A 23,568-nucleotide genomic window follows, 5' to 3' on the forward strand; every position below is an offset into this window, starting at 1 on the left:
TGGGCTCTTTCCCAACGGCCCCGTTACGTAGCTCGAAACAGTTTGGCTCGAATTTGGCTCGACACCAAAACGACGTCGTTTTGGTGTCGTTTTTTTTTTTTTTTTTTTAAAAAAAAAAATTTCCCGTGTTTTTCAAGTCATTGATCTTCAAGTCATTGATCAATCCAGAAATTTCTTCAAGTCATTCATCTGAACATCAACATCAACAATTTATCTTCAATCCAGAAATTTTTATCTTCAAAAATTTTTGGATCAATGACTTGAAAATACAAAATTTATCTGTGTGAGGAGAGAGAAAATACAAAATACAAATTTTTTTTTTTTTTGATGAATTAATCTTCAGATCACCTTCAAAAATTTTTGGATCAATGACTTGAAAATACAAAATTTATCTGTGTGAGGAGAGAGAAAATACAAAATACAAATTTTTTTTTTTTTTGATGAACTAATCTTCAGATCACCGTCGATCACCGCCACCATTTGGGCTGTCGAGCTCGCCGCCACCATCACCGACCGTCGACCATCTTCTCTCTGCTCTCTCTGCGGTGATCGAGCTCGCCGCCACCATCACCGATCGTCGAACCTCGACGTCGACCCTCTTCTCTCTGCTCTCTCTGCGGCGATCGAGCTCCTCTCTGCGGCGATCGAGCTCGCCGCCACCATCACTGACCGTCGAACCTCGGCGTCGACCCTCTTCTCTTTGCTCTCTCTGCGGCGATCGCGACCCTCTTCCTCTTCTCTCATCTCTCATCTCCCTCTGCTCTGCTCCAGACAGAAAAGGAGGATAGAGACAAAAAGGGCAAAAAGGCCAAAAAAAAAAAAAAAAAAAAAAAAACAGCCCAAAACGACGTCGTTTTGGGCTGTCGAGCCAAAATCGAGCTCATTCTTTCGAGCTACCAATCATTTTCGTTTTCCCAAACAACAATGCTACAGGGCCCGAATTCCTCCGCCCCGAATGCCCCTAAACCACGAAACGACGTCGTTTCGTGGTTTTAATTTGTTTTTTTTTTTTTTTCAGTAGAAGAAGGAGACGAAGACGGAGGAGGAGGAGGGGGAGACGAAGACGAAGACGGAGGAGGGGGAGGGCGAGGAGGGGGACTGGAGGGGGCCTAAAAAATGGGCTGGAGGCGGAGGCGGGGGGCGCGGCGATCGGCGATGGCAGAGGCGACGAGCAGAGGCATGGCGAGCAGAGGCATGGCGGAGGCGACGGAGGCGGAGGCGCGGCGATCGGCGACGGATCGGAGACGGCGGCGACCCCTCTCCCTCTTTCTCTCCCTCTCCCTCTCTCTCTTCCTCCACTTCCTCTGCGTCGAAAATGGCAGAAAAAAAGAAAAAAAAAAAAAAATTCGAGCCACATTCGAGCCATGCATTTCGGGCCCTCAAACATTTTCCTTTCCCAAAATAAACCTATTTTGCATTTTATTTCCCAAACTAGGCCAACTTCTAATGAAATTCCCAAAATAAGCTGAAGCGCCATTCCCATTCGCGTTTTTACTGTGAGGAGGTCGAAATGTGATGAATAGTAAAAGCGCTATTTCAAAACGCGCTTTTAATTAAGAAATCGATGTTCCAAATTACGCTTTTAACATAAAAAAAACTTTGTGAAAAAAACACTATTTGAAATCGCGTTTTTACTGTGCATATAATTTTTTTTTTTATTTATAAAAAACGTTATTTCAAATGGCGTTTTTACTGTGGACCACGACCAACCCAACATACACAGGCACCCGCACACACCCACAACAATTGAAGCATTGAAATAATATAATATTTATATATAATAATAATTTATAATAATCAATTATATAATTTTTATAATTTTCATAAATATAAATTATTTTTAGGTTATGGATGGTTTGATTTATAATACATATGTAAGGGTAAAAATTTTTATAATCAAAAATATTTTTTTCAATTTTTATAATAAAAAATAATTTATAAATTATCAAAAATAATTTATAATACGTATGTATTATAAAATTTTTTATAATAATTTATAATACGTATATATTTACTTTAAATAAATTATATATAATACGTATGTATTATATATATAATTTTTATATATTTACTTTAAATAAATTATTTTTGATACGTATGTATTATATATATAATACGTATGTATTATATATATAATTTTTATATATTTATATATTTACTTTAAATAAATTATTAATAAATATATAATAATTATTTTATAAAATAAATTATTAATAAAAATTATTGATTGTAAAATAAATTGATTACTTTATAAAATAAATTGATTATAATTTTTATTAATAATTATTTATTATATATTTTTAAATAATTTATAAATATTATAATCAATTTATAAATAATTTTTGCAATTTTTATAATCAATTTTTACATACGTATGGCAATAATTTTTATAAATTATTTAAACCATACGTATGTAAGGGTAAAAAATTTTAGGTTATGGATGGTTTGATTTATCATTTATCAAAAATTTTACCTTTAAACCATACGTATGTAAATGTGAAGATGGGTTTACTGTAAATATAAATGTGAAGATATGTATTAAATTATTTACATACGTATTAATTATAAATTTTTATAAATTATTTTTGAATAATACATACATATTATAAAATGTGAAGATGGGTTTATTGTAAAAAAATTTAAATAAAAAATGTAAAGATTTAAATAATACATACGTATTGTAAAATTTTATTAATAATTTATTTTATAAAATAATTATTATATATTTATTAATAATTTATTTAAAGTAAATATATAAATATATAAAAATTATATATATAATACATACGTATCAAAAATAATTTATTTAAAGTAAATATATAAAATTATATATATAATACATACGTATTATAATTTTTGCAATTTTTATAATAAAAAATAATTTATAAATTATCAAAAAAAAATTATAAATTATTTTTTATTATAAAAATTGCAAAAATTATTTTTGATTATAAAAATTTTTACCCTTACATACGTATTATAAATCAAACTATTCATAACCTAAAAATGATTTATATTTACGAAAATTATAAAAATTATATAATTGATTATTATAAATTATTATTATATATAAATATTATATTATTTCAATGCTTCAATTGTTGTGGGTGTGCGCGGGTGCCTGTGTATGTTGGGTTGGTCGTGGGTCCACAGTAAAAATGCCATTTGAAATAACGTTTTTTATAAAAAAAAAAAAAAAAAAAATTATATGTACAGTAAAAACGCGATTTCAAATAGCGTTTTTTTCACAAAATTTTTTTTATGTTAGAAGCGCAATTTGAAACAAAGATTTCTTAATTAAAAGCGCGTTTTGCAATAGCGCTTTTACTATTCATCACATTTCGACCTCCTCACAGTAAAAGCGCGAATGGGAATGGCGCTTCAACTTATTTTGGGAATTTCGTCAGAAGTTGACCTAGTTTGGGAAATAAAATGCAAAATAGACTTATTTTTGGGAAAAAGCCCTCGATAATTTTACAAAAAAGTCAATTACACTAACCACCCTCAAGTTTGATTAAAATACAAGTACGCCTATAATTTTTGACATTATTATATTAATTTTCTTTTAGTAAAATTAATGTAAATAATATGAAGACACTAGGCTCTCCCAAAAAAATAAAAATTGAAGGCACTAAAATAGAAAAGAAAAAATATATATTTCAATTTAAAAGTGATGATAATATTTTTCATTTACATACCTAATGAAGTATTGATTTTGTCTTACATGAGATATTTGTGCTTTTTAATTAGATTAAGAAGTAATGTATTTTTCTTAAAAATTTCAATTAATTCTTGTAAATAATTTTTCAAAATTGTTAACAAAAAGTAAATTTAAAAATACAAACCATTTTTTAAATGTTTAGAATCATAGAAATAGACAAATAAGCTGAGATGGAGGGAGTAATAATCTTTTGCATCAGTGGTGTTAGGCAAACAACTTGTGAACTAGTTAAAATTGAAATCTCTGTGGATTGGGGAGTAGAATAGGTCTTCTTATTTGTTCTCAATTTTCCATGTGAAATACATACAATTAGATAATTAAGGTATCATAAACAAGATGAATAATAGTACTTACAGCTACCTTAACATACTGGCTAATACCAACTACAGCCCTGTCAAATATATGAAAAATATTGACAACAACAATACAAGTTGAATTCTATTCCTGACATTTCATTTCTATAATTTTAATGTTTGTGAGGAAAATTTGTACAAAGCTAATCAAATATTTATAGGCAACCACTTGAGCCACCCAATTAACAATTACAAATGGTGTTAAAATTAAAATTATGAAAAAAGAATGTAGAAACTTGCTGACCTACTGCTGGAATACATTTCAGAAGAATTTTCTACTGGTATAAATTTAAGCAGAAATGTCAAACTGCTGCCATTCTAGAAAGAAAAACCTGAAGATGCAATGGCCGTGAAATTGATCTCCAACACCGATCATTGCAAATTTCTATCTTTCATTCTGCAAATTTATGCGTCTCTTTGAAAAATCCTTATGATTCGAGCACACTCCAGAATTGCTGTGCCAGAAAAAGACCTTTTTGCTTATGTACTTGAAGTGGATGCTACAACCTCAAAGCAAACTACACCCTGGCACCGATCTACGATCTATCAATCTGTAAACGATGTTTGAGTGAGCACCAGCTGGCACACTCATTCAAACTCCAGTTTTTCAAGCAAAATATTCTGTTAGTGTTTCCACAGAAAGTAAAGAGAACAAGGTGCTTCAGGAAGCAGTTGAAAATTCCTGCTGTTGCTTTGGCACCACAACGGCCAATTGCATCTTGCCTAGCTGGCAAAGTTTCACAGGGTTCTTGTACACTGTGATCCTTGCCATATTGTTACCTGACAAAACCACATGTGCAATGCTAAAAAATTCACCTTTTTCAACGGCACATTGCCACTCTCTCGCTGATATAGTGAACCAGTTCTTCTTTGCATATTTGGTTGCTTTAACTTCAATGTACTCCTTACTCTTTTGGTTATCCGCTACAACAATGTCATAAGGAAACCCAGTCTCAGTATCTTCATTGACCCATGTCACATTCGTCTTACCAAAATTTGTGGCAAAGTAATTGAAAGCTAAAAGCTCTCCCATTCTCCCCGTCAACAAAGATTGTTGCGTGCTGGGCGTGCCAAAAGGAAGCTGATCTCTCTCGCTAGACTTATCTGACCCCAAGTTTGGGACATGTGGGTTAATTAGATCAACAGAGTCATACTCAACATCTACGCCAGAAGCAACTAGATTGGACCGATCTGAAGAGTCAGAATCTGGTAGCACTACTGTTGCAGTTGCAACTGGATCAGCTTCTATCATCCAATTAGCATTGGTCTCAATTGGAACCACACGATCCATTCGTGCAATTTTTTCTTGGGAATCATTAGCCATCACCTGCATGCTACTACTGCTTGGAGGTGGAATTGCTGCTTGTGTCCTCAATCCACTTGCACGAGCAAAACTGAAACCTGGTGCGGTTTTCCAATCCACAGGAGGCCAGCTTGAGTCGATTCCAGGTTTCTTCTTAGACTTCAGAAGATCTTGCTCATTAGTAATTGTTGAAGCACTTGTCCGGATTGTCTCATCATTCTCTGTTGATGATGGCCCAGATGAAATGGACCAGACTGATTCTTCATCGGGTAGCTTTGGTACCTTCTGACTGTTCAAAATAAAAAATTCAGTCTGCTCCTCACTGGAACCTGATTCCGCCATGGTTGTTATCATGTGTAGGAAATTTGCCAAGTGCAAGTTGGGAGTTCCATTGAATATTAAACAAGACAGCTCCATGAACAAGGCATGAGAATCTGATTCCCGGGTGGCATACAAGACGTTGCCCTGTAAATGTAAAGACAATACTGATGCACGATTATAAAAGATAAACCTGGCCTTTACATTCCCCTATCATGCTCACTAATATAGTAATGATATAAAATAAAATAAAATAAAATAAAAAAATCAATGTAAGATCCAAAAGTGTTGTAACCCATTAGTTCAGCATGGCAAGAAATCATTCTCCACACGGCCAAGGCTACATGCTTCCACCATATGATGATTTCTAATTTTCAGCACAGCTGCTAGATATTTAAATAATCTCAATTATTTAGGTAAATTACAATAACCTCCATTGAGGCTTAAAGAAATATACATAAAGCCCCACATGTTTAGTAAATCTTTCCAGCAGTTGGTATACAGAACGCCTAAATAGAATGATAAAAAAATAAAGGATACGTACCTGCAGAAGACAGCTACATTCAAACCGCTTCTTGGATGCAATGTTGGTTTTTCTTATGATATTCCTGTAGAACAAATTTTCAACAACAACAATTTGCAGATGACTCAGGTTCTCAAATCCAAACTGCTTGAGTTGAACATATCTATCATGATGCACATTATAGATGTAACGCTGAGCATAAGGAAGAGCCCAGTTGAGCAGCGATATTTTGAAACTACAATCTGCCATACCATAATATATTGCTTCACGAGTTACTATCTGCAAAAAACAAATACAAAATTTTCTTTTTTAAAAGATAAATACTAAATTATCCCTTTTAAACATTTCTCTGTCGAGTTTAAAACACATGACCATAATATATTGCTTCACGATTTACAATCTGCAAAAAACAAATACAAAATTTTCTTTTTTAAAAGATAAATACTAAATTATCCCTTTTAAACATTTATCTGTCAAGTTTAAACACACGCGTGCAGGCACAGAGCTTACCTCTGAAAGAGCAGGAATTCCTAAGTTTTGCATGAGAACAGTAACCTTCACCCGAAGCATCTCTTGTTCATCATCACTAAGTTCACCAAAGTACAGAAAATCAATATTGTCCAAATGCCTAAATTCCTTCCTCAACTTCTCATCATCACACCAGCAAACAAGGCCGAAAGATGGGTGTAAGGAAACCCATTTATCTAACACAGTGGGAAGCACTGTAAATTCCAATTTTAGAAGACAATCTTTCAAGTAAGCAACATCTTCAGGACTCAGTAACCCAGATTTCAGTCCATCACTCCACAGCAGAAAAACTTGAAAAACCTAAGACATGACAAAATACTTGGATTATTAAATAGCAGTGACTCCATAATGAGATGCAACTGACTTTTGCTTCTATTTTGTTACTTACCATATTAGCTCCCTGTGAAGGCAAAGCAGCAGTTGATAACTGCAACAAAATTTGTAGGTAGCTTCGGAGATGGGGAATCTCATTGACTCCACATTCATTCACAAAAAAGACATGAAGACTTGGGTAAATATTGCACAATGTCTTGCACAAGGGGTGATCAATCACACTGGAGCCACTGTGAGGAAGGATATCCTTGATTTGGTTCATGGAACCAGTTAAATCATGCCAATATACTTCAGAAGGAGAAAGAAATACCCCAGGTACAACATCATCATGCCTCGAAACGCATGAATATGGAACAAAAATAAAAGGTCCCATAGACAATTCCTCAATGATTTTTTGCTTTGAAGTAGCCATTTCATTCCAAATGAATGTGTAAAATTTGGACATCTGTGCTATGCTGGCATAAAAAATGAGACATTTAAATGAGCAGTCATTTTAAAATAATAAAGCGGAACAAACCTATAACACCATGGGGACTGGACAATGTGTATGTATTATTACGGGATAGAGTAAAATGAGGCATGAAGAAAATAATAGCAATGAAGGAAATGCTGTAGTGTTGCAAAAACCAAAGGAAAACAAGATTGCATCAAGACAAAAACAAGTATTCACAGAAATCAAGAAATAGATAGACACACACACACACAAAAAAAACATTTTGCCATTCGTCACACATCAAAAAAAAAAAAAAAAACCCGACTTATTTCCTAAAAATAAGCCAAAAATCCCAGAAGTAAAAAAATTGGCTTATTTTAGCAAAAAAAGTATCTTTATTTGGCTCCAGCTTAAAGGTTGGCCTATTTTTTGGCTTATTTTCTGCTTTGGTGAGCTTTTTCTACTTTGAGTCAAATTCTTTTACCTTTCTAGACTAGGCAACCTGGAAAATTTTTAAAAATTGGATTTTTTTTTTAGAAAAGTCCACTAACATTATGTTTCATGAAACATCTGAAATTTTTGTGTCCTCTACGATACTTTTTTAGGTATTGAGATGGCGTCTTCACCCAAAGGCTATCTTTTATCACAGTCGAAGTATACTAATATGAGGTATTCATTGTGCCAGGCTCATTGATCACAACTCACAATGTCACTAAAAGCTTTTGGAGGGAATTTCAGAGAGATAACTTCAATAAGACATAATACCTAGCCATGAAAGGGGTCTTGGATCTTCTCCAAACTTGAAGAGCTACCAAGATGTCATCAAGCCTAACTTGAGTCTTTAACCCAATATCACACAACAACTTCTCACTTTTCACCTGTTTAAATAAAAAAAACATGGCACAATAAATTATCAAAAAGAAATCTATATCAGCAGAATCCCCCCTGATTCAAAGGGGTAATCAGTAAAGCTGAAGTCATAATTACTGTGGGCTACGTAGCAAGTAATGGAAGAGTATCAATATCATAGAATAATAAGATATTAACAAATATATCAAATGGTGATGCCAGTTTGGAAGGAAGAAAATTATATTTTTTATTTAGAGAAAAAATAAAGCAGCAAACCTTGGCAACCACCAATCAAGTGCTAGAAATCATCATTGTATAGTCCATTGAAGAACTTTAAGTCAGAATAGTGCAAATAATTTAATCAGCTGGAACCAATAACCCATCAAAATCTCAAATGTTATGCAGGGTCAAGAGATACAAAGCAAACATAGGCAGAGAGGTTCAGCGCATTCTAAAAAGGACGTAAAAAGTCCTTGCAATAACTTCATGAACGTGGGTCATTTATTCTTGTTTCTCTTATTATACTCTATATTTTGTAACCCAAACCATTGCACCTTTTATCTTGTTCGCCAATGAGTGGATGGCTTTGAGTCATGCAACTACATTTTACAATGCTTTGGTCTCTAAGAAGCGTGGATGTGGATGTGGATGTGGATGTGGATGTGGACGTGTGACGCCACATAGAAACCTTGACACGCCAATTTCAAAAAAATGAAGGACACGATACATGAGGGACACACAAAATATATCGTTTTATACATTTATTATATGTCATATGTATAAATATTTCAATCAAAGATAATAAAAAGTGCAACATAACACTAATTTCTAAAGTTTAAAAGAAGAGGGATTAATAGCTATAAATCTATGTAGTTTTTCTTTTATCATTGTATCCTCCAAGTTATTTTGTTCAAACTTATAAGTTATAATGTGTTTCATATGTGTCTAAGCTATGAACATGTGTGTTTCCCAAGTGTCCGAAGCATGTTTCAGTCTAAATTTTTTTAAAAAAATATGTCGGTAAGTTTCTAATGAGTGTCAGTGCACGTGTTGGACATGGACATGCACCTTCTTAGAAGTGTTTGTGCTTCTTAGTTTGTTCTAAAAGAGAGCACTTATATTCCAATAACCCAAATATAGCAATCGAAAAACATTTTGATATTTCTTCGCTTAGTTTCAATCCTTACAAGAAAATATAAGTAATGAAACCATAGTCAACTGTACGAGATAAAAGTTTTATAGGAGAAAATAGGGGAAGGAGCCATAGCACATGAGAGACAAAACACACGATACGCTCAATTGTACATTTTATATATCAAATCCCAACATAAATGTTTCAATTAAGTAAATTGAGAACTTGTGCATTGAAAGTGGTAACCATTTGGAAGAGGCATACACGCCACAATTTAAGCCAAGGATGAAACATCTTATACTTTCTCTTAGAACAGTCTACGTGTTAGATACATGATATTACAAGATATTGGTAACTTGAATGGAAAACAAAGATTTAGTAAGAACTAACATGAATATCTGGCACAATTATTACCAACAACAGTAGTTAACCACATAAAGTGCTAAAAAAGTGATCAGTGCACATCAATAAAAAAAGGATGTCAATCTTGAGACATTAATCCATATATAAGACATACCGGGTATCGATGCTAACAAGTAAGCTCTTATTATAATGTACTTGACATCATAGCAACAAGCACATTCTCTAGTGCCACTCATTTCAGTTTGGTGTGACTTTATACACTTTAACCTTACTGGTGTCTTTGTTTTTCCATTTTTGGATTAAAAAATACTGAAGCTATACACACATTTATGTACCAACACATACAGTCATGCCTACATTCATACCTCCATCAATATGTATTATACATTAATATATACATAACAGAAAAGAAAACCCCTAAACCTAACCTTCCATTTAGATGCCATACAAACATCTGGGCCACTGCCTGAGCATACACAAGGATGGTCGGCTTAAGAAACAAAAAAGAGAAAAAAGAAACAAAAGAAACAAAAGAAAATCAACCATAAAGTCGAGAAACATAATTTCTGGTAGATAATATGAAACATTAAGCTTAAAGATGTGCATTGCAATGCATTGAGTGAAATACAAACTCTAGCATTTAGATTCATAAAACTAACCTTTGGAACCACATATGGAGCAGTTACACCAAGAATTGAGCGTACTGCATCACAATCATAAAATAAATCTTTGGAATAGTGAAGCTCATTATCCATACTTGACACCATCCACCGAACACCACAGAGACTGCTTAGAAAAGAAGACTTGAATATTCTGCTACCACCAGGGGAATTAAGAATGCATTGACCAGTAACTTTATCACTAAAACAATTATCCCATAATGTATCAAGAACCTCCAATAGGTATTTACATCTTATTGAGTCGCTGCTTAAGGATAATTGGGATAACAAATGAACCAATTCGGGTGATTCCCAATCTTTGGCAACTTCCCCATGGGAGATAAGGTCCCCATCACATAATATACTCTTAAGAACTACATGAGATATGTCAGTGATACTCTTCTCAACTGAAACTACATGCACAAAATCGGTAATGCCTATTTCCTGGAAAAACTCCCTCCACTTCATCATACCACCTGGTAGTGATCCAGTGATTGGATGTTTCAAATAGGCAACATCCACCTCATGCCATTTCAAATCCAACCCATTAATCAACTTATTTATATCAATAAGATTTCCAAATTCTTTACTGAAATGAATTGATACCTCAGAAGGTTGTTTGTAGCCATGATTTGTTAATATGAAAGCTTTATTGCGCAACTCTGAAATTATTTGTCCCCTTTCAGTATGACAGGTGGGACAACTTGATTGCAGGTGCGACATTACAAAGGAAAGGTATTCTATCATCAAAGTTTTATTGCCTATTGTGATCTTGTCATCAGAGATAGCTGGAAAGATGTGCACCTTTACAATTTCATGTGCAGACACCCGTTGGACACCAATTCTTTGAAGCATCCTAATAAGGTTGCCCATTATAGATTCACCTAAGCATGAATTATCAACAGTCGCGGCAGCACAAAAAAGTGCAGGACTTACAGTCCGAAGTTTAGCATACAACACTGGGAAAGCTTCTGGACCATGGTCATCAAACCTGGGGTTTAAGCCATCAGAGTGTAACCAAATTGTACCATCATCCACCGAACTATATGTACCATCTGAAAGAGGAATAAAGGGAATTTTTTTAAGGTTGTTTATAACATCTGATACGGTACCAGAGTCTTGAGAAATTTGCCCAGGAGCACTGAACATCATTGTATAAAGGGCATTGAGCCAAGAAGATAACCAAACCAGGCCCATTGATTTGAGACCATTCTCTTTGAGGCACAAGGAAATTATAATCTGAAGTAAAATTTTGGGTCCATACTCCTCAACACCCAAATCTCTAGCTAAGGAGTCTGACAACTCTATGTTCTTATCCAAGAATCCAAGCCCAAGGTGATCATGGAGCAAGCTATCAGGCAAAAGAGACTGAGCTTGTTCATTCCAACACCTTATAACCTTGCAGGGAAGAACCCACTCATTATCCCCTTCCATAAGCAAGCACTTCGATATACGTAATTTAGAAATAATTAGTCGGGGAAGACTAGAGAAAAATCCATGCACTTCCCCTAAAAGGGGAACAAAGCTCATAAAAGCTGAAACAGCTTTTCCAGAATTCTCACTAAAACAAGGAAGGGCACAAAAAGATCTCTCTGCACCAACAAACAAATCAGGAAACTTTGACAATAACCACTGATTCCATGGACTATCTCCGTCAACCTCTTCTCTAGATGAAGGAAGAACAAAATCACCTTGAATAATAAATTTTAGACCATATCTTCTTAGAGGGAGAAAAGCAAAAACAGGCTGTTGGTCCAGGTATGGAATATAATCCCCATTATCTGATTCCTGCAGGGTAAATGCTATTGAGATTTCTGTTGTTTGTACATCTGGACGAATGGTGTCAGCTTGTAACTCCTGAGATGCAACAAACCAAGTCATTTTCTCTTTCCCAAGGGAGACCTTAACGATGCCATTCCCCACAATTTCTTTCCTCATGACAATTAGAGAATCGTCAAGCATGTTTCTAAACCGGACACATTTGAGGCGGTGAAGAAAAAGCAATAAAGATGGATGAAGATCTGAAAACATAGATTTAATGTTGTTTATGGAAGAAACCTCCAATAACTTTGATCTGAAAGGAAGAACAATGCAGGTGTTCCAACAGTAAGTATCCATTTTATCAGTATCACAAGAAGCCAGCTTCTGGATCAAATTAATATCACAAGAAGAAACAACTGTTGGTAAAACAAAGCCAATCTGCCCCTCAGTTATATCAAACTTGACATGAAACCCATTGGAATGAATCTCTGGAGCATCTGTGACCTGCAGAAAGATCAAACCAATCTCACAAAATGAATAATGGAAGAATAAAACCAACCATGCAACTGTTCTGGAAGAAGGAATACTACTACTGTTCGGGAAGAAGGAATTCCCTCAACACTACTTTTTCCTAAAAATACATATGGGTAATACTCCAAAAATGTAATGTATCATCCAAACAAGTCCAAAAAAATGAATTACTTGAATTTAAATGCATTTCAAATTGATTGAAGATTTATATGGCAGATTTTAGAATTACTAGAATATATATATATATATATATTGATTCTAGTCAGCAGCAAAAAAACCAAGAAGCTTTCCATTTTCAAGCTTCTATTATCAATGTCTTTGTAATCTTCTCTGAGAGCTCATGATCATGGAGTGCTGTGCACACTATTTGCAACCACCTTTCGCTAAAGGTAAGCACGGACAAGTTCAGAATCCAAATAAATATTTTTCTTTTCTTCTGATCAACTTAGAGAAGTAAGAAATGTCTATTAACTATTGATAGGAATCATCTGATATATTGCTAGCCAGGTCATTTTTGTTTAAAATTTTTGCCATGTTTCTCTCTTGATATTTAAGGTAAATTACACCCTTCATTTTTCTTGATTAAAAATAAATGGTGATGCAAAAGAATAAAACTCAGAAGCAATTTATCTTTTGTAGTACCCGGAATACTGATTTGAAGCCAATGCCTTTCTTCCCAATATACCCAGCACCGGATCCCTTTTTTGTCGAATTTCCCACATCACAAAGTGCTCTAATGTTCTGTGCAGAAAAGCCTTGTTCATTATTTAGAACAATAATGCCCGACTCCTGAAGAATGAATGACAGAGTTGGTTCCACATTTTCCAAATAGACATTGTCATCTGCATTCTGAACCTGGAGGAACATGCCATAATGTAAGATGCTTTGAAGCACCATAATCAACAGAAACTAAATGAAAAGGTAATCAGCAGTTATGTTGTAAATTGAATCTTTGAGCTAAAAACATATTTGGCTATAAACCAACATATACAACAACCGTTATGCCTGTATTAACTAATTAATAAAGCCATAATTGTTATTTGGTAGTAATTATTAAAGCCCCACAATTGTTTGGAAGTAATTAATAAAGCTATGATTCAGAGCTGGGGTTTGTATCAGGGTAGCTCAAATTTAGATATGATACCTCGAGGGTGCATGATGGCATGAGGTAAGTGTTGGAATGTGTCCCACATCGCTTGGAGTTGCCCCATTTGTACTAGTTATAAGGCTTCAGTTTTCCTCTCCTTAATACCTAGGTTTTAAGAAGTGTGGGCTGAACTTTTCAAATTAGTATCAGAGCTTGGTTGAGCCTATGACTGGTGGACTATTTGTCCAGCTAGTGTGTGTTAATGTTGTTGTCCAGGAGGGTGTGTTGAAATGTGTCCCACATCGCTTGGAGTTGCCCCATTTGTACTAGTTATAAGGCTTTAGTTTTCCTCTCCTTAATACCTAGGTTATAAGGAGAAGTGTGGGTTGAACTTTTCAATTATAAGTGGCAAGTATGATACCCCTTGTGAGGTGTTTGCCTCAACGCCACTCTAAGAAGTACGGACACAGATACGGATGTGGACACGGATACAGATGCGGACATGGAACACGGCAATTTCAAAAAAATGAGGACACAGACACGGTGGGGACACGGCAATAAATATATTGTCATATATTTTTATTTGCTATCTGAATTAATATTACATACACAAATAATCAATATTAACAAAAATAACTCTATTTCCATATTTAAAAAAAGAAAGAAAAAAACACTTACAATTTTTATTTTTTTTATAGATGAACTATTAAGTATTTAAATCTAAGAAAAAAAATCATAAACATTCAACATTCATCAAAAGCATTAAACAAAATGGAAAAAAGACAACTTGACATGTCCCTAGCATGTCCCTGAAGTATCCTCCGAAAATAAATTAATTAGATGAGGAGACATGTCATGTGGCGTGTCCCATACGTGTCCCTGCCGTGTCCGTGTATTCAACACGGATACGGTACTTGTTTTGAAGTGTCGGTGCTTCATAGACGCCACTCTTTCTCTAGTCAAGGAGGGGTTGTTGCCAAAGGGGAACGAGCAAAACAATCTTGACAAGCACAACCTCCATGCTACAATCATCCAATGATCCCAAGTGATGGATCTAGGCCCAGGTCCTAGCCTAGGATGCCATAGTGGCGACAATTATTATAGTAACCGTATCTAGAAGTCCCAACTAGGGGGTGAAGGACATAGGGAAGGCATGATAGAGCTAAGAAACAAATCATGTTGATACCTAGTGGGGGTAGCTGAGTTGAGGTGCCTCAGTATGGCCAAGCAGTACTCCTGATCACTCCTCTGGTGCCGCATGGAAATGAAACATCAGAGGTCAGGGATTGGCAAGAGCGTCCTAGCCAAGTTATAGGCTACTAAGTGGGCAAGGCCGACCAAGGATGGCTCGGCTTCACCGAGTGGTCCCCTTGGCCATGCCTTGGGGCAATCCATATTTGACTTCATTCACTAGGTGTGTGTAGTGGCAGCCCCAGAAAATTTTATTAATGGGATCATGCAAAAACTTAAACACTAATTTTCCAATCATAAATAAAAGGGAATAGTAATACACTAATCTTATTGTTTTTTAAGGGAAAAAATGCAAATATATGTACTTTGCAATTGCCCTCCACCAGATTTCATATTTTGGAATGATGTACATGCTCATGCAAGATGCTCAGTAATTGTAAGGCCTGGCAGCAATAGTATGAAGTTCCACATGGACAACATTTTAAAACAAAAGATAAGTCGAAAGACTTGGTGAGACTACATAGGAGCTGTGATATATTCATGGATGATAATCCAGACAAGAAGTATACATGTTTGAGCCTGTTGTGCTAAAAGGTGACAACAATTAAAGGAAAATATGATACAAAAGGCATATGAATCCACATAATTAACATATTAACAACAAAAAAATAATAAAATTGATAGCCATCATCAAACAAGAAAAGACACTACTTACTAGCTCCAGAAGAAAATGTGAATCCTGAGAATACAACTCTTGTGAAAGACAATGGAGTGCCCTCCCTAAACGAGCATGCTGCTTTTTCAACATACTACTCTCCATGTCTGACAGTCTTGGATCCAGACCAAATTCTTCACGCCTAATAGATTCAATAAATAGGGCGGCCTCATTTTCCTTATCAACCTCAGATAACTGTTGTTTACAATCATCACTAAAACAATCAGCAGAAACCTCCTCATTGTTAAGCACATAACAAGCCCCATCACATTCTCCATTCTTCTGATCCACCTCGCTAGAGACCAGCATTTCATCTCCAGAAGATGGAAACTTATATACCGCATCTTGCGTACACAATGACCCCCTACTGAACTCAGAACTGACAACTTGTAAGCAGGGTCCACCAGAAGACAAAAGAGGATCTGTAGCCATAGACGAAAAAAATGCATGATAATCATCAATCCACTCCACTATACCAAGAGACAGTCCTACATCATGAAGCATGACACGCTGTTCAATTTGCTTGCATTCACCTAATATAGCTGAAGAAGCATCCTTGATAACAGATTGTAACCCTGAAAGCAATACATCAGCAGCAAAAGTACGAAATTCTGTAGGCAAATGACCCAGACAATCAATGAAAAATCTTGATGCAACAGTAACTGCTTTATCATCTGTGCTTTTGCTTTTGCATAAATCACTGCTTAATCTGGAGGCATTGTCATCGGGCATGCGCTGTCTATATAGTGAATTTCCTTGCATGGGAAAGGTTTGATTTTCATTTACTTCCACTTCCACAAAATTTTTCACAAAGACTTCAAAAGTTTGTCGTGCATAGCACTTCAGAAGGGACAAGGGAACTTGTCTTTCACCTCCATACAATGAAAGCAAAGATAACAGTTTTACTGCTGTTTGGAAAGAAGATCCCTGAAGAGAAGCTTCTAAGAATGAATCCACGGTAGCTGTATGATCAATCCGGATTACTTTTCCATCTTTTGTCACCAAACACAGAAGCTCCTTGGTATTAACCTCATTCAACAGCCATCCTACAAGAGGACCAAGCGAGGGTGCAAATACAAGATCCCAATGTGTCCATGAGTCTAAATCTGCCAACATCGGTGCCCTAAGTAAGACTTCAATTGCATCCTTCGTCGTAAAAGAACCAAGGGTCCCAGCTGTATGCCCAATCTCTGTTCCCTCCCCAGTAGTATTTGTCAAATCTTTCTCATTAATTGAGTGTCCAATACGATTTCCCAACAAAGTTGCAGAAAATAAGACACAAGTCGATGTACTTTCATTCTCTCTCACAATATCCATAAAATCTTTCAAAGAACCATTTTCCACTAATTTGAAACTGATTGGTGGAAACTGCCTCATAAGCATCATAGAAATCATCTCCTTGGTTATGTTTCCATTTTCCCCTACACTATTTGAAGCTTGTGACAGTAATATAACCAGCTGATGCTGAAGCATACTAACCTCCAAAGGAGACTTCTCACATGTGTCACCAACCAAGCACTTCTGCAGTGCATTAGGCAGTAGAGAGAGATGCTTCTCTAAGACTCTGAAAAACTCCCCATAACCAAGGGATTCAAATTCCTTGACAGAGAACTGTTCAGTCAGCCAAAACTCACACTTGCAAAGCTTCCTCAGGAAGGAAAATTTCTTCTCTAATGATTTTATATTGCTCAAGATGTCATCATCAAACTCAAAATATGTAGAAACTTTCTTGACTATATCTTCAATAGTGACACTGACACCTGTAGAATTGTACAGATAGTCCAAAACACCAAATTACTACATGCAAGTTCTACAAGGGAATAAAAGAATGACTAATACAAAAAATCTATTTTTGTTTACAAAAACTTATAAATAGTAAACAAAATTTACTAAATTCTAGTAACCACAAAAAGTTTGTTTCACTTGTTTAGCAAATAAGTTTTCATTGCTTCCTCTTCCCACCCCCTCTGGCCACTACCCAATGCTCATTACCACCCCCACCTCCAGCCACTCAGTAGTGACTTTCTCTAGAAACCAATGGTGACAACCTTCATCCACCACTTTCGGCTACCATCTCCAATCATTAGCAACCTTCAGCCACCACCTCTTTCCGAAAACCATCTCCAGCCACCACCTCTGACCATCAGCAACTACCCCTTGCCGAAAACCATCTCTGACTACCATCGACAACCACTCTCTCACTTGTTTTCATGCGTGTACCAAACATATTTTTGTTTTATTTTTACCAAAATTAAACATAAACAAAAAACAATAAAATGTAAACGTTACCAAACGGCGCCTAAGAGTTTCTAGCTTAGTTACAAAATTGAATATTAAGATATATATACCAATCACCAACATGAAACTTGAACAATATTTACAGGTGTATATATATAAAATTAAAGCATGAATTTATTTATTTATTGATAAATAATATTAAAGCATGATTTATTAAGCAAACATAACTCACTTTGCTCATGCTTTGAAACATCCTGTTCAGCTGGTTCAACCTCAATGCTTTCATATTCAGTACATTTCTCTGGAAGTGTATTTGACACACCGTGTTCAGTGAAAGCTTGGAAAGTATCATAAATGCTATCCCACATTCCACATTTAATAGATGTCACCTGCAACAAAACGAAGCAATATAGTTGTAATGCCTCCCTACAAGATATGTCACAATTAACCAAAAAGAATGCAGACAGAAATAACAACAGTAGATTTACGATTATAAAAGAATTAATAAATAATAGAGAAAATTACCAAAAACACTCTGAGATTTGACCCGTGTAACAAACAAAATCCCGTCTTTTAAATTAATTTCTTCAATTTAAACCTTGAACTTAAAAACTAGTCCCAAATGCAAACCATCTGTCCAGCCCCGTTTAAATACACTAACAAATAAGGACAATGTTTTTTTAATTTAACCAACCACTATACATACAACACATAATGTAATGAAGAGCGGAACCAACACTTACCACTAGGTAGTTATGAATTGAATTCACATCAGCAAATCAATTGCAAAAAGTAGCAAATTTTACAGGCAAGTTAAGAAACAACAATCAATATCACCTGGAATATAATAAAAGAAACTGGCGACAATTAACTTACAGCAACATTTAGCAATCCAATGCACGGGTAAGATGAGAACATCGCTTTCATTTTTGTTCTTTGTCCAGCAGTTGTTTCATAGCACCGAAGCATCCTACCCAAAACCTACAAGTACAACAAGGGAAACCTTGAACAAGAGCATCACAATTTTATGAGGCCGACAACCACCTTAGATTTATTGTTAGTGTAGTAGGCAAACTGCTGCCAATTGATGGTCTGAAACCCAGGCTTTCACAAAGAATATGAAAGTATAAAAACCAGTACAAGCCTTAATGATGCAAGACATCTGAAGATATGAGAAAATAAAATTTAAGAAAAAGAAGACAATGTTTAAAATCTTATCATGAAGATTACCCCCTTAAAAAAAATAATAGAAGGGGGAAAAGAACATAGTCACAACAGAAACACAACAAGGACCACATTCTAATGAATGCATCCTCACAGACTTGCTTTTGTAGGCTTCAAACATTGAGGTGCAAAAAGAGCTGGGTGCAAAGCTAATCTCCAGCTTTATTAGCATAAAATGGCTGCCCTCCTACATGAAACATGGGTCCTGAACTAGTACTAGAACATTAAGCATTGTGAAAGAAATGGCCACTGTTATTAGAACTTGAAAATTTTCAAAAGATATTACAAGAAAAATAAAATACAAATAAACTTAAATATAATCCTGGTCCACCAATACAAGTACAGCATGAAGAGAGAGCAATAAATAAGGGATTTTACAAGAAGACTACGTAGACTTTTTACAATTTTGGTTTAAGGTTAATCTGAGTCTTATTTAAATGCCTTTAAAGGTTAGAATGTTCTTGGACAGATTTTATAGGTTTTGGGTGATTTTGTAAACTATTGTGAATTGTAGGGATCATCCACAGGTCACTTCACGGGTCAAATAACTTTATTTGAGTCGTATATGGAGCATAGTTGTCAAATCGGGATTCGAATCGTGAATCAAAATGACCTCATACCGAATCACAAATCGAATTGGGAATCGTAAAGATTCGGTCACTTTTTCTAAATTACTTAGAACAATATATCTATATACTTGGATGTTAAATATATCTTATGAAATATTTAGACTTAAATCAATGAAAATGTTGTTTTGAATGATAATCACATAGTTTAATAGGTTAACAAAGGTTCCTATGTGAAATTACCATCTTACCTTTTCCCTTTTTTAGATATTTCTTATCAACTATTCTTTATAAAATAGACAACAAATAAAGACAAACTCTCAAATTCCAAAGTAACAATAATTTGACAACGATATTAATATTTGGATAATAACCATACATACTTTTCCAAATAACAATAACCAACTAAAAAGAAAGAATTATTTAGGCTATTTTATTTTAAAGCATAAAACATTTTAAAAGGTATAACTGACTTCACCCATGTAATATTCAACTATATTTAATTTAATAAAATAGCAATAGATAATTCATGGTGGTGTAAGTTACTTCAATCTTAAACATCTTTAGAAGATATATTATAATTTTTTAAAAGAAAAAAATGAGAAGAAAGGTTAAAAAGAAATTGAGTTTGATTGAATCTTATTGGATCCTATTAAAAACTTCATGATTTCTAAAATAACGACAAATCATATATATATTAGTTATTTTGGCATTAAACGCAATTAGAAGCTGTATTATGTCATTTTTACGAAAAACATGAAGTAAAAAAGTGTTGAAAACATGTCGAACACGATAGTTTCAAGAATTGCATGAATCGTAAAAACGTGAATCGAATCGTGAATCGATTGTGAATTGTACGATTCACTAGAGATTCACTTTCAAAATAGATTCACCCATAGATTCGCATCAATTTTGCAAAAATTACGAATCGAATCGCAAATTGTAAGATTCTGATAATAGAGATATTGAGTCTTTATTAGGTCTACACTCTAGAATATTCTAGTTGTCCAAAGTCTTTTAGCTTCTTAATTTTGAAAATATAGTCCAAATTAAATTAGGAGAACCTAATACTTGCTCAAAAAGAAAACAATCAAAGAACCTAATAGCCTATATCCATGCAATCATTCTATTCTAGAGAGTTCAGATTTTGAGGATTTGTGTGAAGTTTTTATGCCTTTATGTGATACTTTGTGCAAGGAAGTCTAAGCGGAATTTTTTTAAAATCTTCGTTTTATCTGTTTTCTTCTCCTCCCGTACGAAGTTATTAGTTTTTTGTTACAATTCACAGCCATAAAAAAATTTTAAAAAATATATATTAAAAAAAAAAAGAGTCCCTTTTCAGCCCCAAAGCCCTACCTAATCACACCCCAATCAACCTAACCACCCCTTTCCTTCTCCATCAGTCTTCAAAATAACCTCTATAACCTAATTTTGTTGTTTTTATGAGCTCCAATTGTGTCAAATCTCTCTCTGTTTTTTCTTTATTCTTTTTTTTTTTCATTTTTCTTTTTTGATAAGTTAGCATGAGGATTTCATTACTAAAAGAAACAAAAGAGGCACAACTTTGTACACACAAAGTATACAACACAAACTACCTATTACAAAATATACTCTTAAAATCAACAGGGATGTTGAACTCTGAAAATTCTACAAAAGATTAAGCCGGCTACAAAAATACCTCTCCTAACAAAAAGGTTGTTAGCATATTATATTAGCCGAAAGTGTTAGCATATTTTATTAGCCGAAAGTTACACTAGGGTCTGTAATCATTTTATGCCCTCAGGGATCATCTTGTAATTGTGTTTCTTGTAAACCCTAATCTTCATTTATAAATAGGGGGTGATATTCTATCATACCCCAAACTGGTTACCCAAGCTTCATGGTATCAGAGCTTCACCTCTAGGGTTAGGATTCAAAACATACCTAGTTGGATCATCTGCTGGGTCGATCTTCAGCCACCGTCGTCATTCTGCTTCGTCTTCGTCTCCGTCTCAGCTTCGTCACTCGTCGATCTCAGCTCCTCAGCTCGTCGATCAGCTCCTCAGCTCGTCGATCTCAGCTCCTCCAGCGGTTCGTCGCTCGTCTCCATCGCCCTCATCGTCCTCTGTCGTCTTCGTCACTCATCCCCTTCGTCGCTCGTCTCCACCCCCCCTCGTCGTCCTCTGATCTCTCACCCAGGTATATATAACTATATATATCTATCCTGATATATATATAAATCTAGCCTAATATATATATTTATATATAAATACATGTATACATAAATAAATCAATATATATATATAATAAAAAAAAAAAACAAAAAAACAAAAAAACAAAAAAAATAAAAAAATAAAAACAAAACAAAAACAGAAAAAAAAAAAAAACAAAACAAAATGGTTTCTTAATGTCTTTATAGTGATCATTGTGCCTGTTATCTCCCTTCTGGGTTTGTGATTGCCACTAGTTTTGTTGCGGGTTCGGTAGTATTGTATCCATGATAGATTCCACCAGTGTGTCCCCTTCTTCTCAAACACCAAAGAGTGAGAGTCCCATTCTACCTACTACCATGACTGAGAACCCCAACCCTAGTCTGAAAATCACCACCTCTCTATTTAATGGTCAGAACTACCTCGCATGGTCTCAAAGTTTGACTATGTTCTTGAAGAGCAGAGGGAAGATGGGGTATGTTGATGGCAGGATACAGGCACCTAGTACCACTGACTCAGGTTATGACCAATGAGAGATTACCAACTCTTTGATTATGAGTTGGCTTATCCATTCGATGGTTCCAGAACTTGGTGAGAGCTACTTGTCTATGGAGACTGCCCAGGACGTTTGGGAGGCCGTGGCTGTTACCTATTCCCGCAAAGGGAATTTTTCACAGGCATTTGAGTTGCGCCGCTTTATTGAGAGCTCACTTCAGGGGGAGCAGACTGTTCTTCAGTACTTCACTTTCCTCACCAACAGCTGGAAACGCCTTGACCACCTGGAAGACTATAAACCCGTTTGCCCTACTGATTCTGTCGGGTACAAGAAGTTCATCGCACGGGAACGGGTCTTTAAATTTTTGGCCGGCCTAAATGTGGAGTATGATCTAGTTAGGGGTCGAGTTCTGAGTATGGACACTCTTCCTTCACTTCAGGAGGCATTTGCCTATGTACAAAATGAGGAGAATCGCCGGTCTGCTATGATGTCCCCTGTCTCTACTGACCGTTCCGCATTACTATCTACTCCTCGAGATGGCCTCAGCTTGCCTCCTCCGTCTGTTGCTAAGGAGTCTGTCTTCTGTGATTATTGCAAGAAGCCGCGGCATACTCGTGAGACGTGTTGGAAGCTTCATGGGACTCCATCCGGGGGTCGAGGTGATCGGTCTGGTTCTCGAGGAGGTCGGTCAGGCCCATCCAGAGGACGTGGTTCCTATTCCCGGGCTCATCAGTCTAGTGCCGTTGATACCCTTGATTCTAATTCTACTTCTGTTACCCAAGCTTCTGATACTGAGCTGGAGGATGCTTTGCGCCAATTGTTGGACCGTCGATCTTCTACTGCTCTCAGTACCGCTTCCTCGTCCTTTGCCCGCTCAGGTAACTTAGCATCTTCTCCTTGTGCTTCCTGTGTCATACATCTTTGCCTTGGATTATTGATTCTGGTGCCTCAGATCATATGTCTTGCTCTTCTGATCTTTTCTCTGTCTATAAGCCCTCTTCAGGTCAGGACAAAGTTAGGATTGCCGATGGCACTGTTTCTTCCATTTCTGGAAA

General features: G+C 35.5%; 1 protein-coding gene across 4 annotated transcripts in view; it reads right to left on the reverse strand.

Annotated features, from left to right (window-relative positions):
- Nucleotides 1-4,146: 4,146 nt before the first annotated feature.
- NOV (Histidine kinase-, DNA gyrase B-, and HSP90-like ATPase family protein) overlaps nucleotides 4,147-23,568 on the reverse strand; it is a 32,051-nt gene continuing 12,629 nt past the window's right edge. For 3 of the 4 annotated variants that reach the window (XM_082875178.1, XM_082875180.1, XM_082875179.1), the window contains 10 exons: nucleotides 18,915-19,019; nucleotides 18,271-18,427; nucleotides 15,801-17,560; nucleotides 13,450-13,662; nucleotides 10,516-12,780; nucleotides 8,278-8,390; nucleotides 7,135-7,534; nucleotides 6,729-7,046; nucleotides 6,240-6,497; nucleotides 4,147-5,842 (listed from right to left, as the gene is read on the reverse strand). In XM_082875178.1, the coding sequence (XP_082731304.1) occupies nucleotides 4,736-5,842; nucleotides 6,240-6,497; nucleotides 6,729-7,046; nucleotides 7,135-7,534; nucleotides 8,278-8,390; nucleotides 10,516-12,780; nucleotides 13,450-13,662; nucleotides 15,801-17,560; nucleotides 18,271-18,427; nucleotides 18,915-19,019 (6,696 nt within the window). In that variant the 3' untranslated portion in view covers nucleotides 4,147-4,735. The remainder of the gene's footprint in view (nucleotides 5,843-6,239; nucleotides 6,498-6,728; nucleotides 7,047-7,134; nucleotides 7,535-8,277; nucleotides 8,391-10,515; nucleotides 12,781-13,449; nucleotides 13,663-15,800; nucleotides 17,561-18,270; nucleotides 18,428-18,914; nucleotides 19,020-23,568) is intronic. The other variant, XM_082875181.1, reaches the window with a different exon arrangement.

This window comes from Camellia sinensis, chromosome 6 (assembly GCF_055761805.1).
Source record: "Camellia sinensis isolate YWXY chromosome 6, ASM5576180v1, whole genome shotgun sequence".
NCBI classification, from domain to species: domain Eukaryota; kingdom Viridiplantae; phylum Streptophyta; class Magnoliopsida; order Ericales; family Theaceae; genus Camellia; species Camellia sinensis.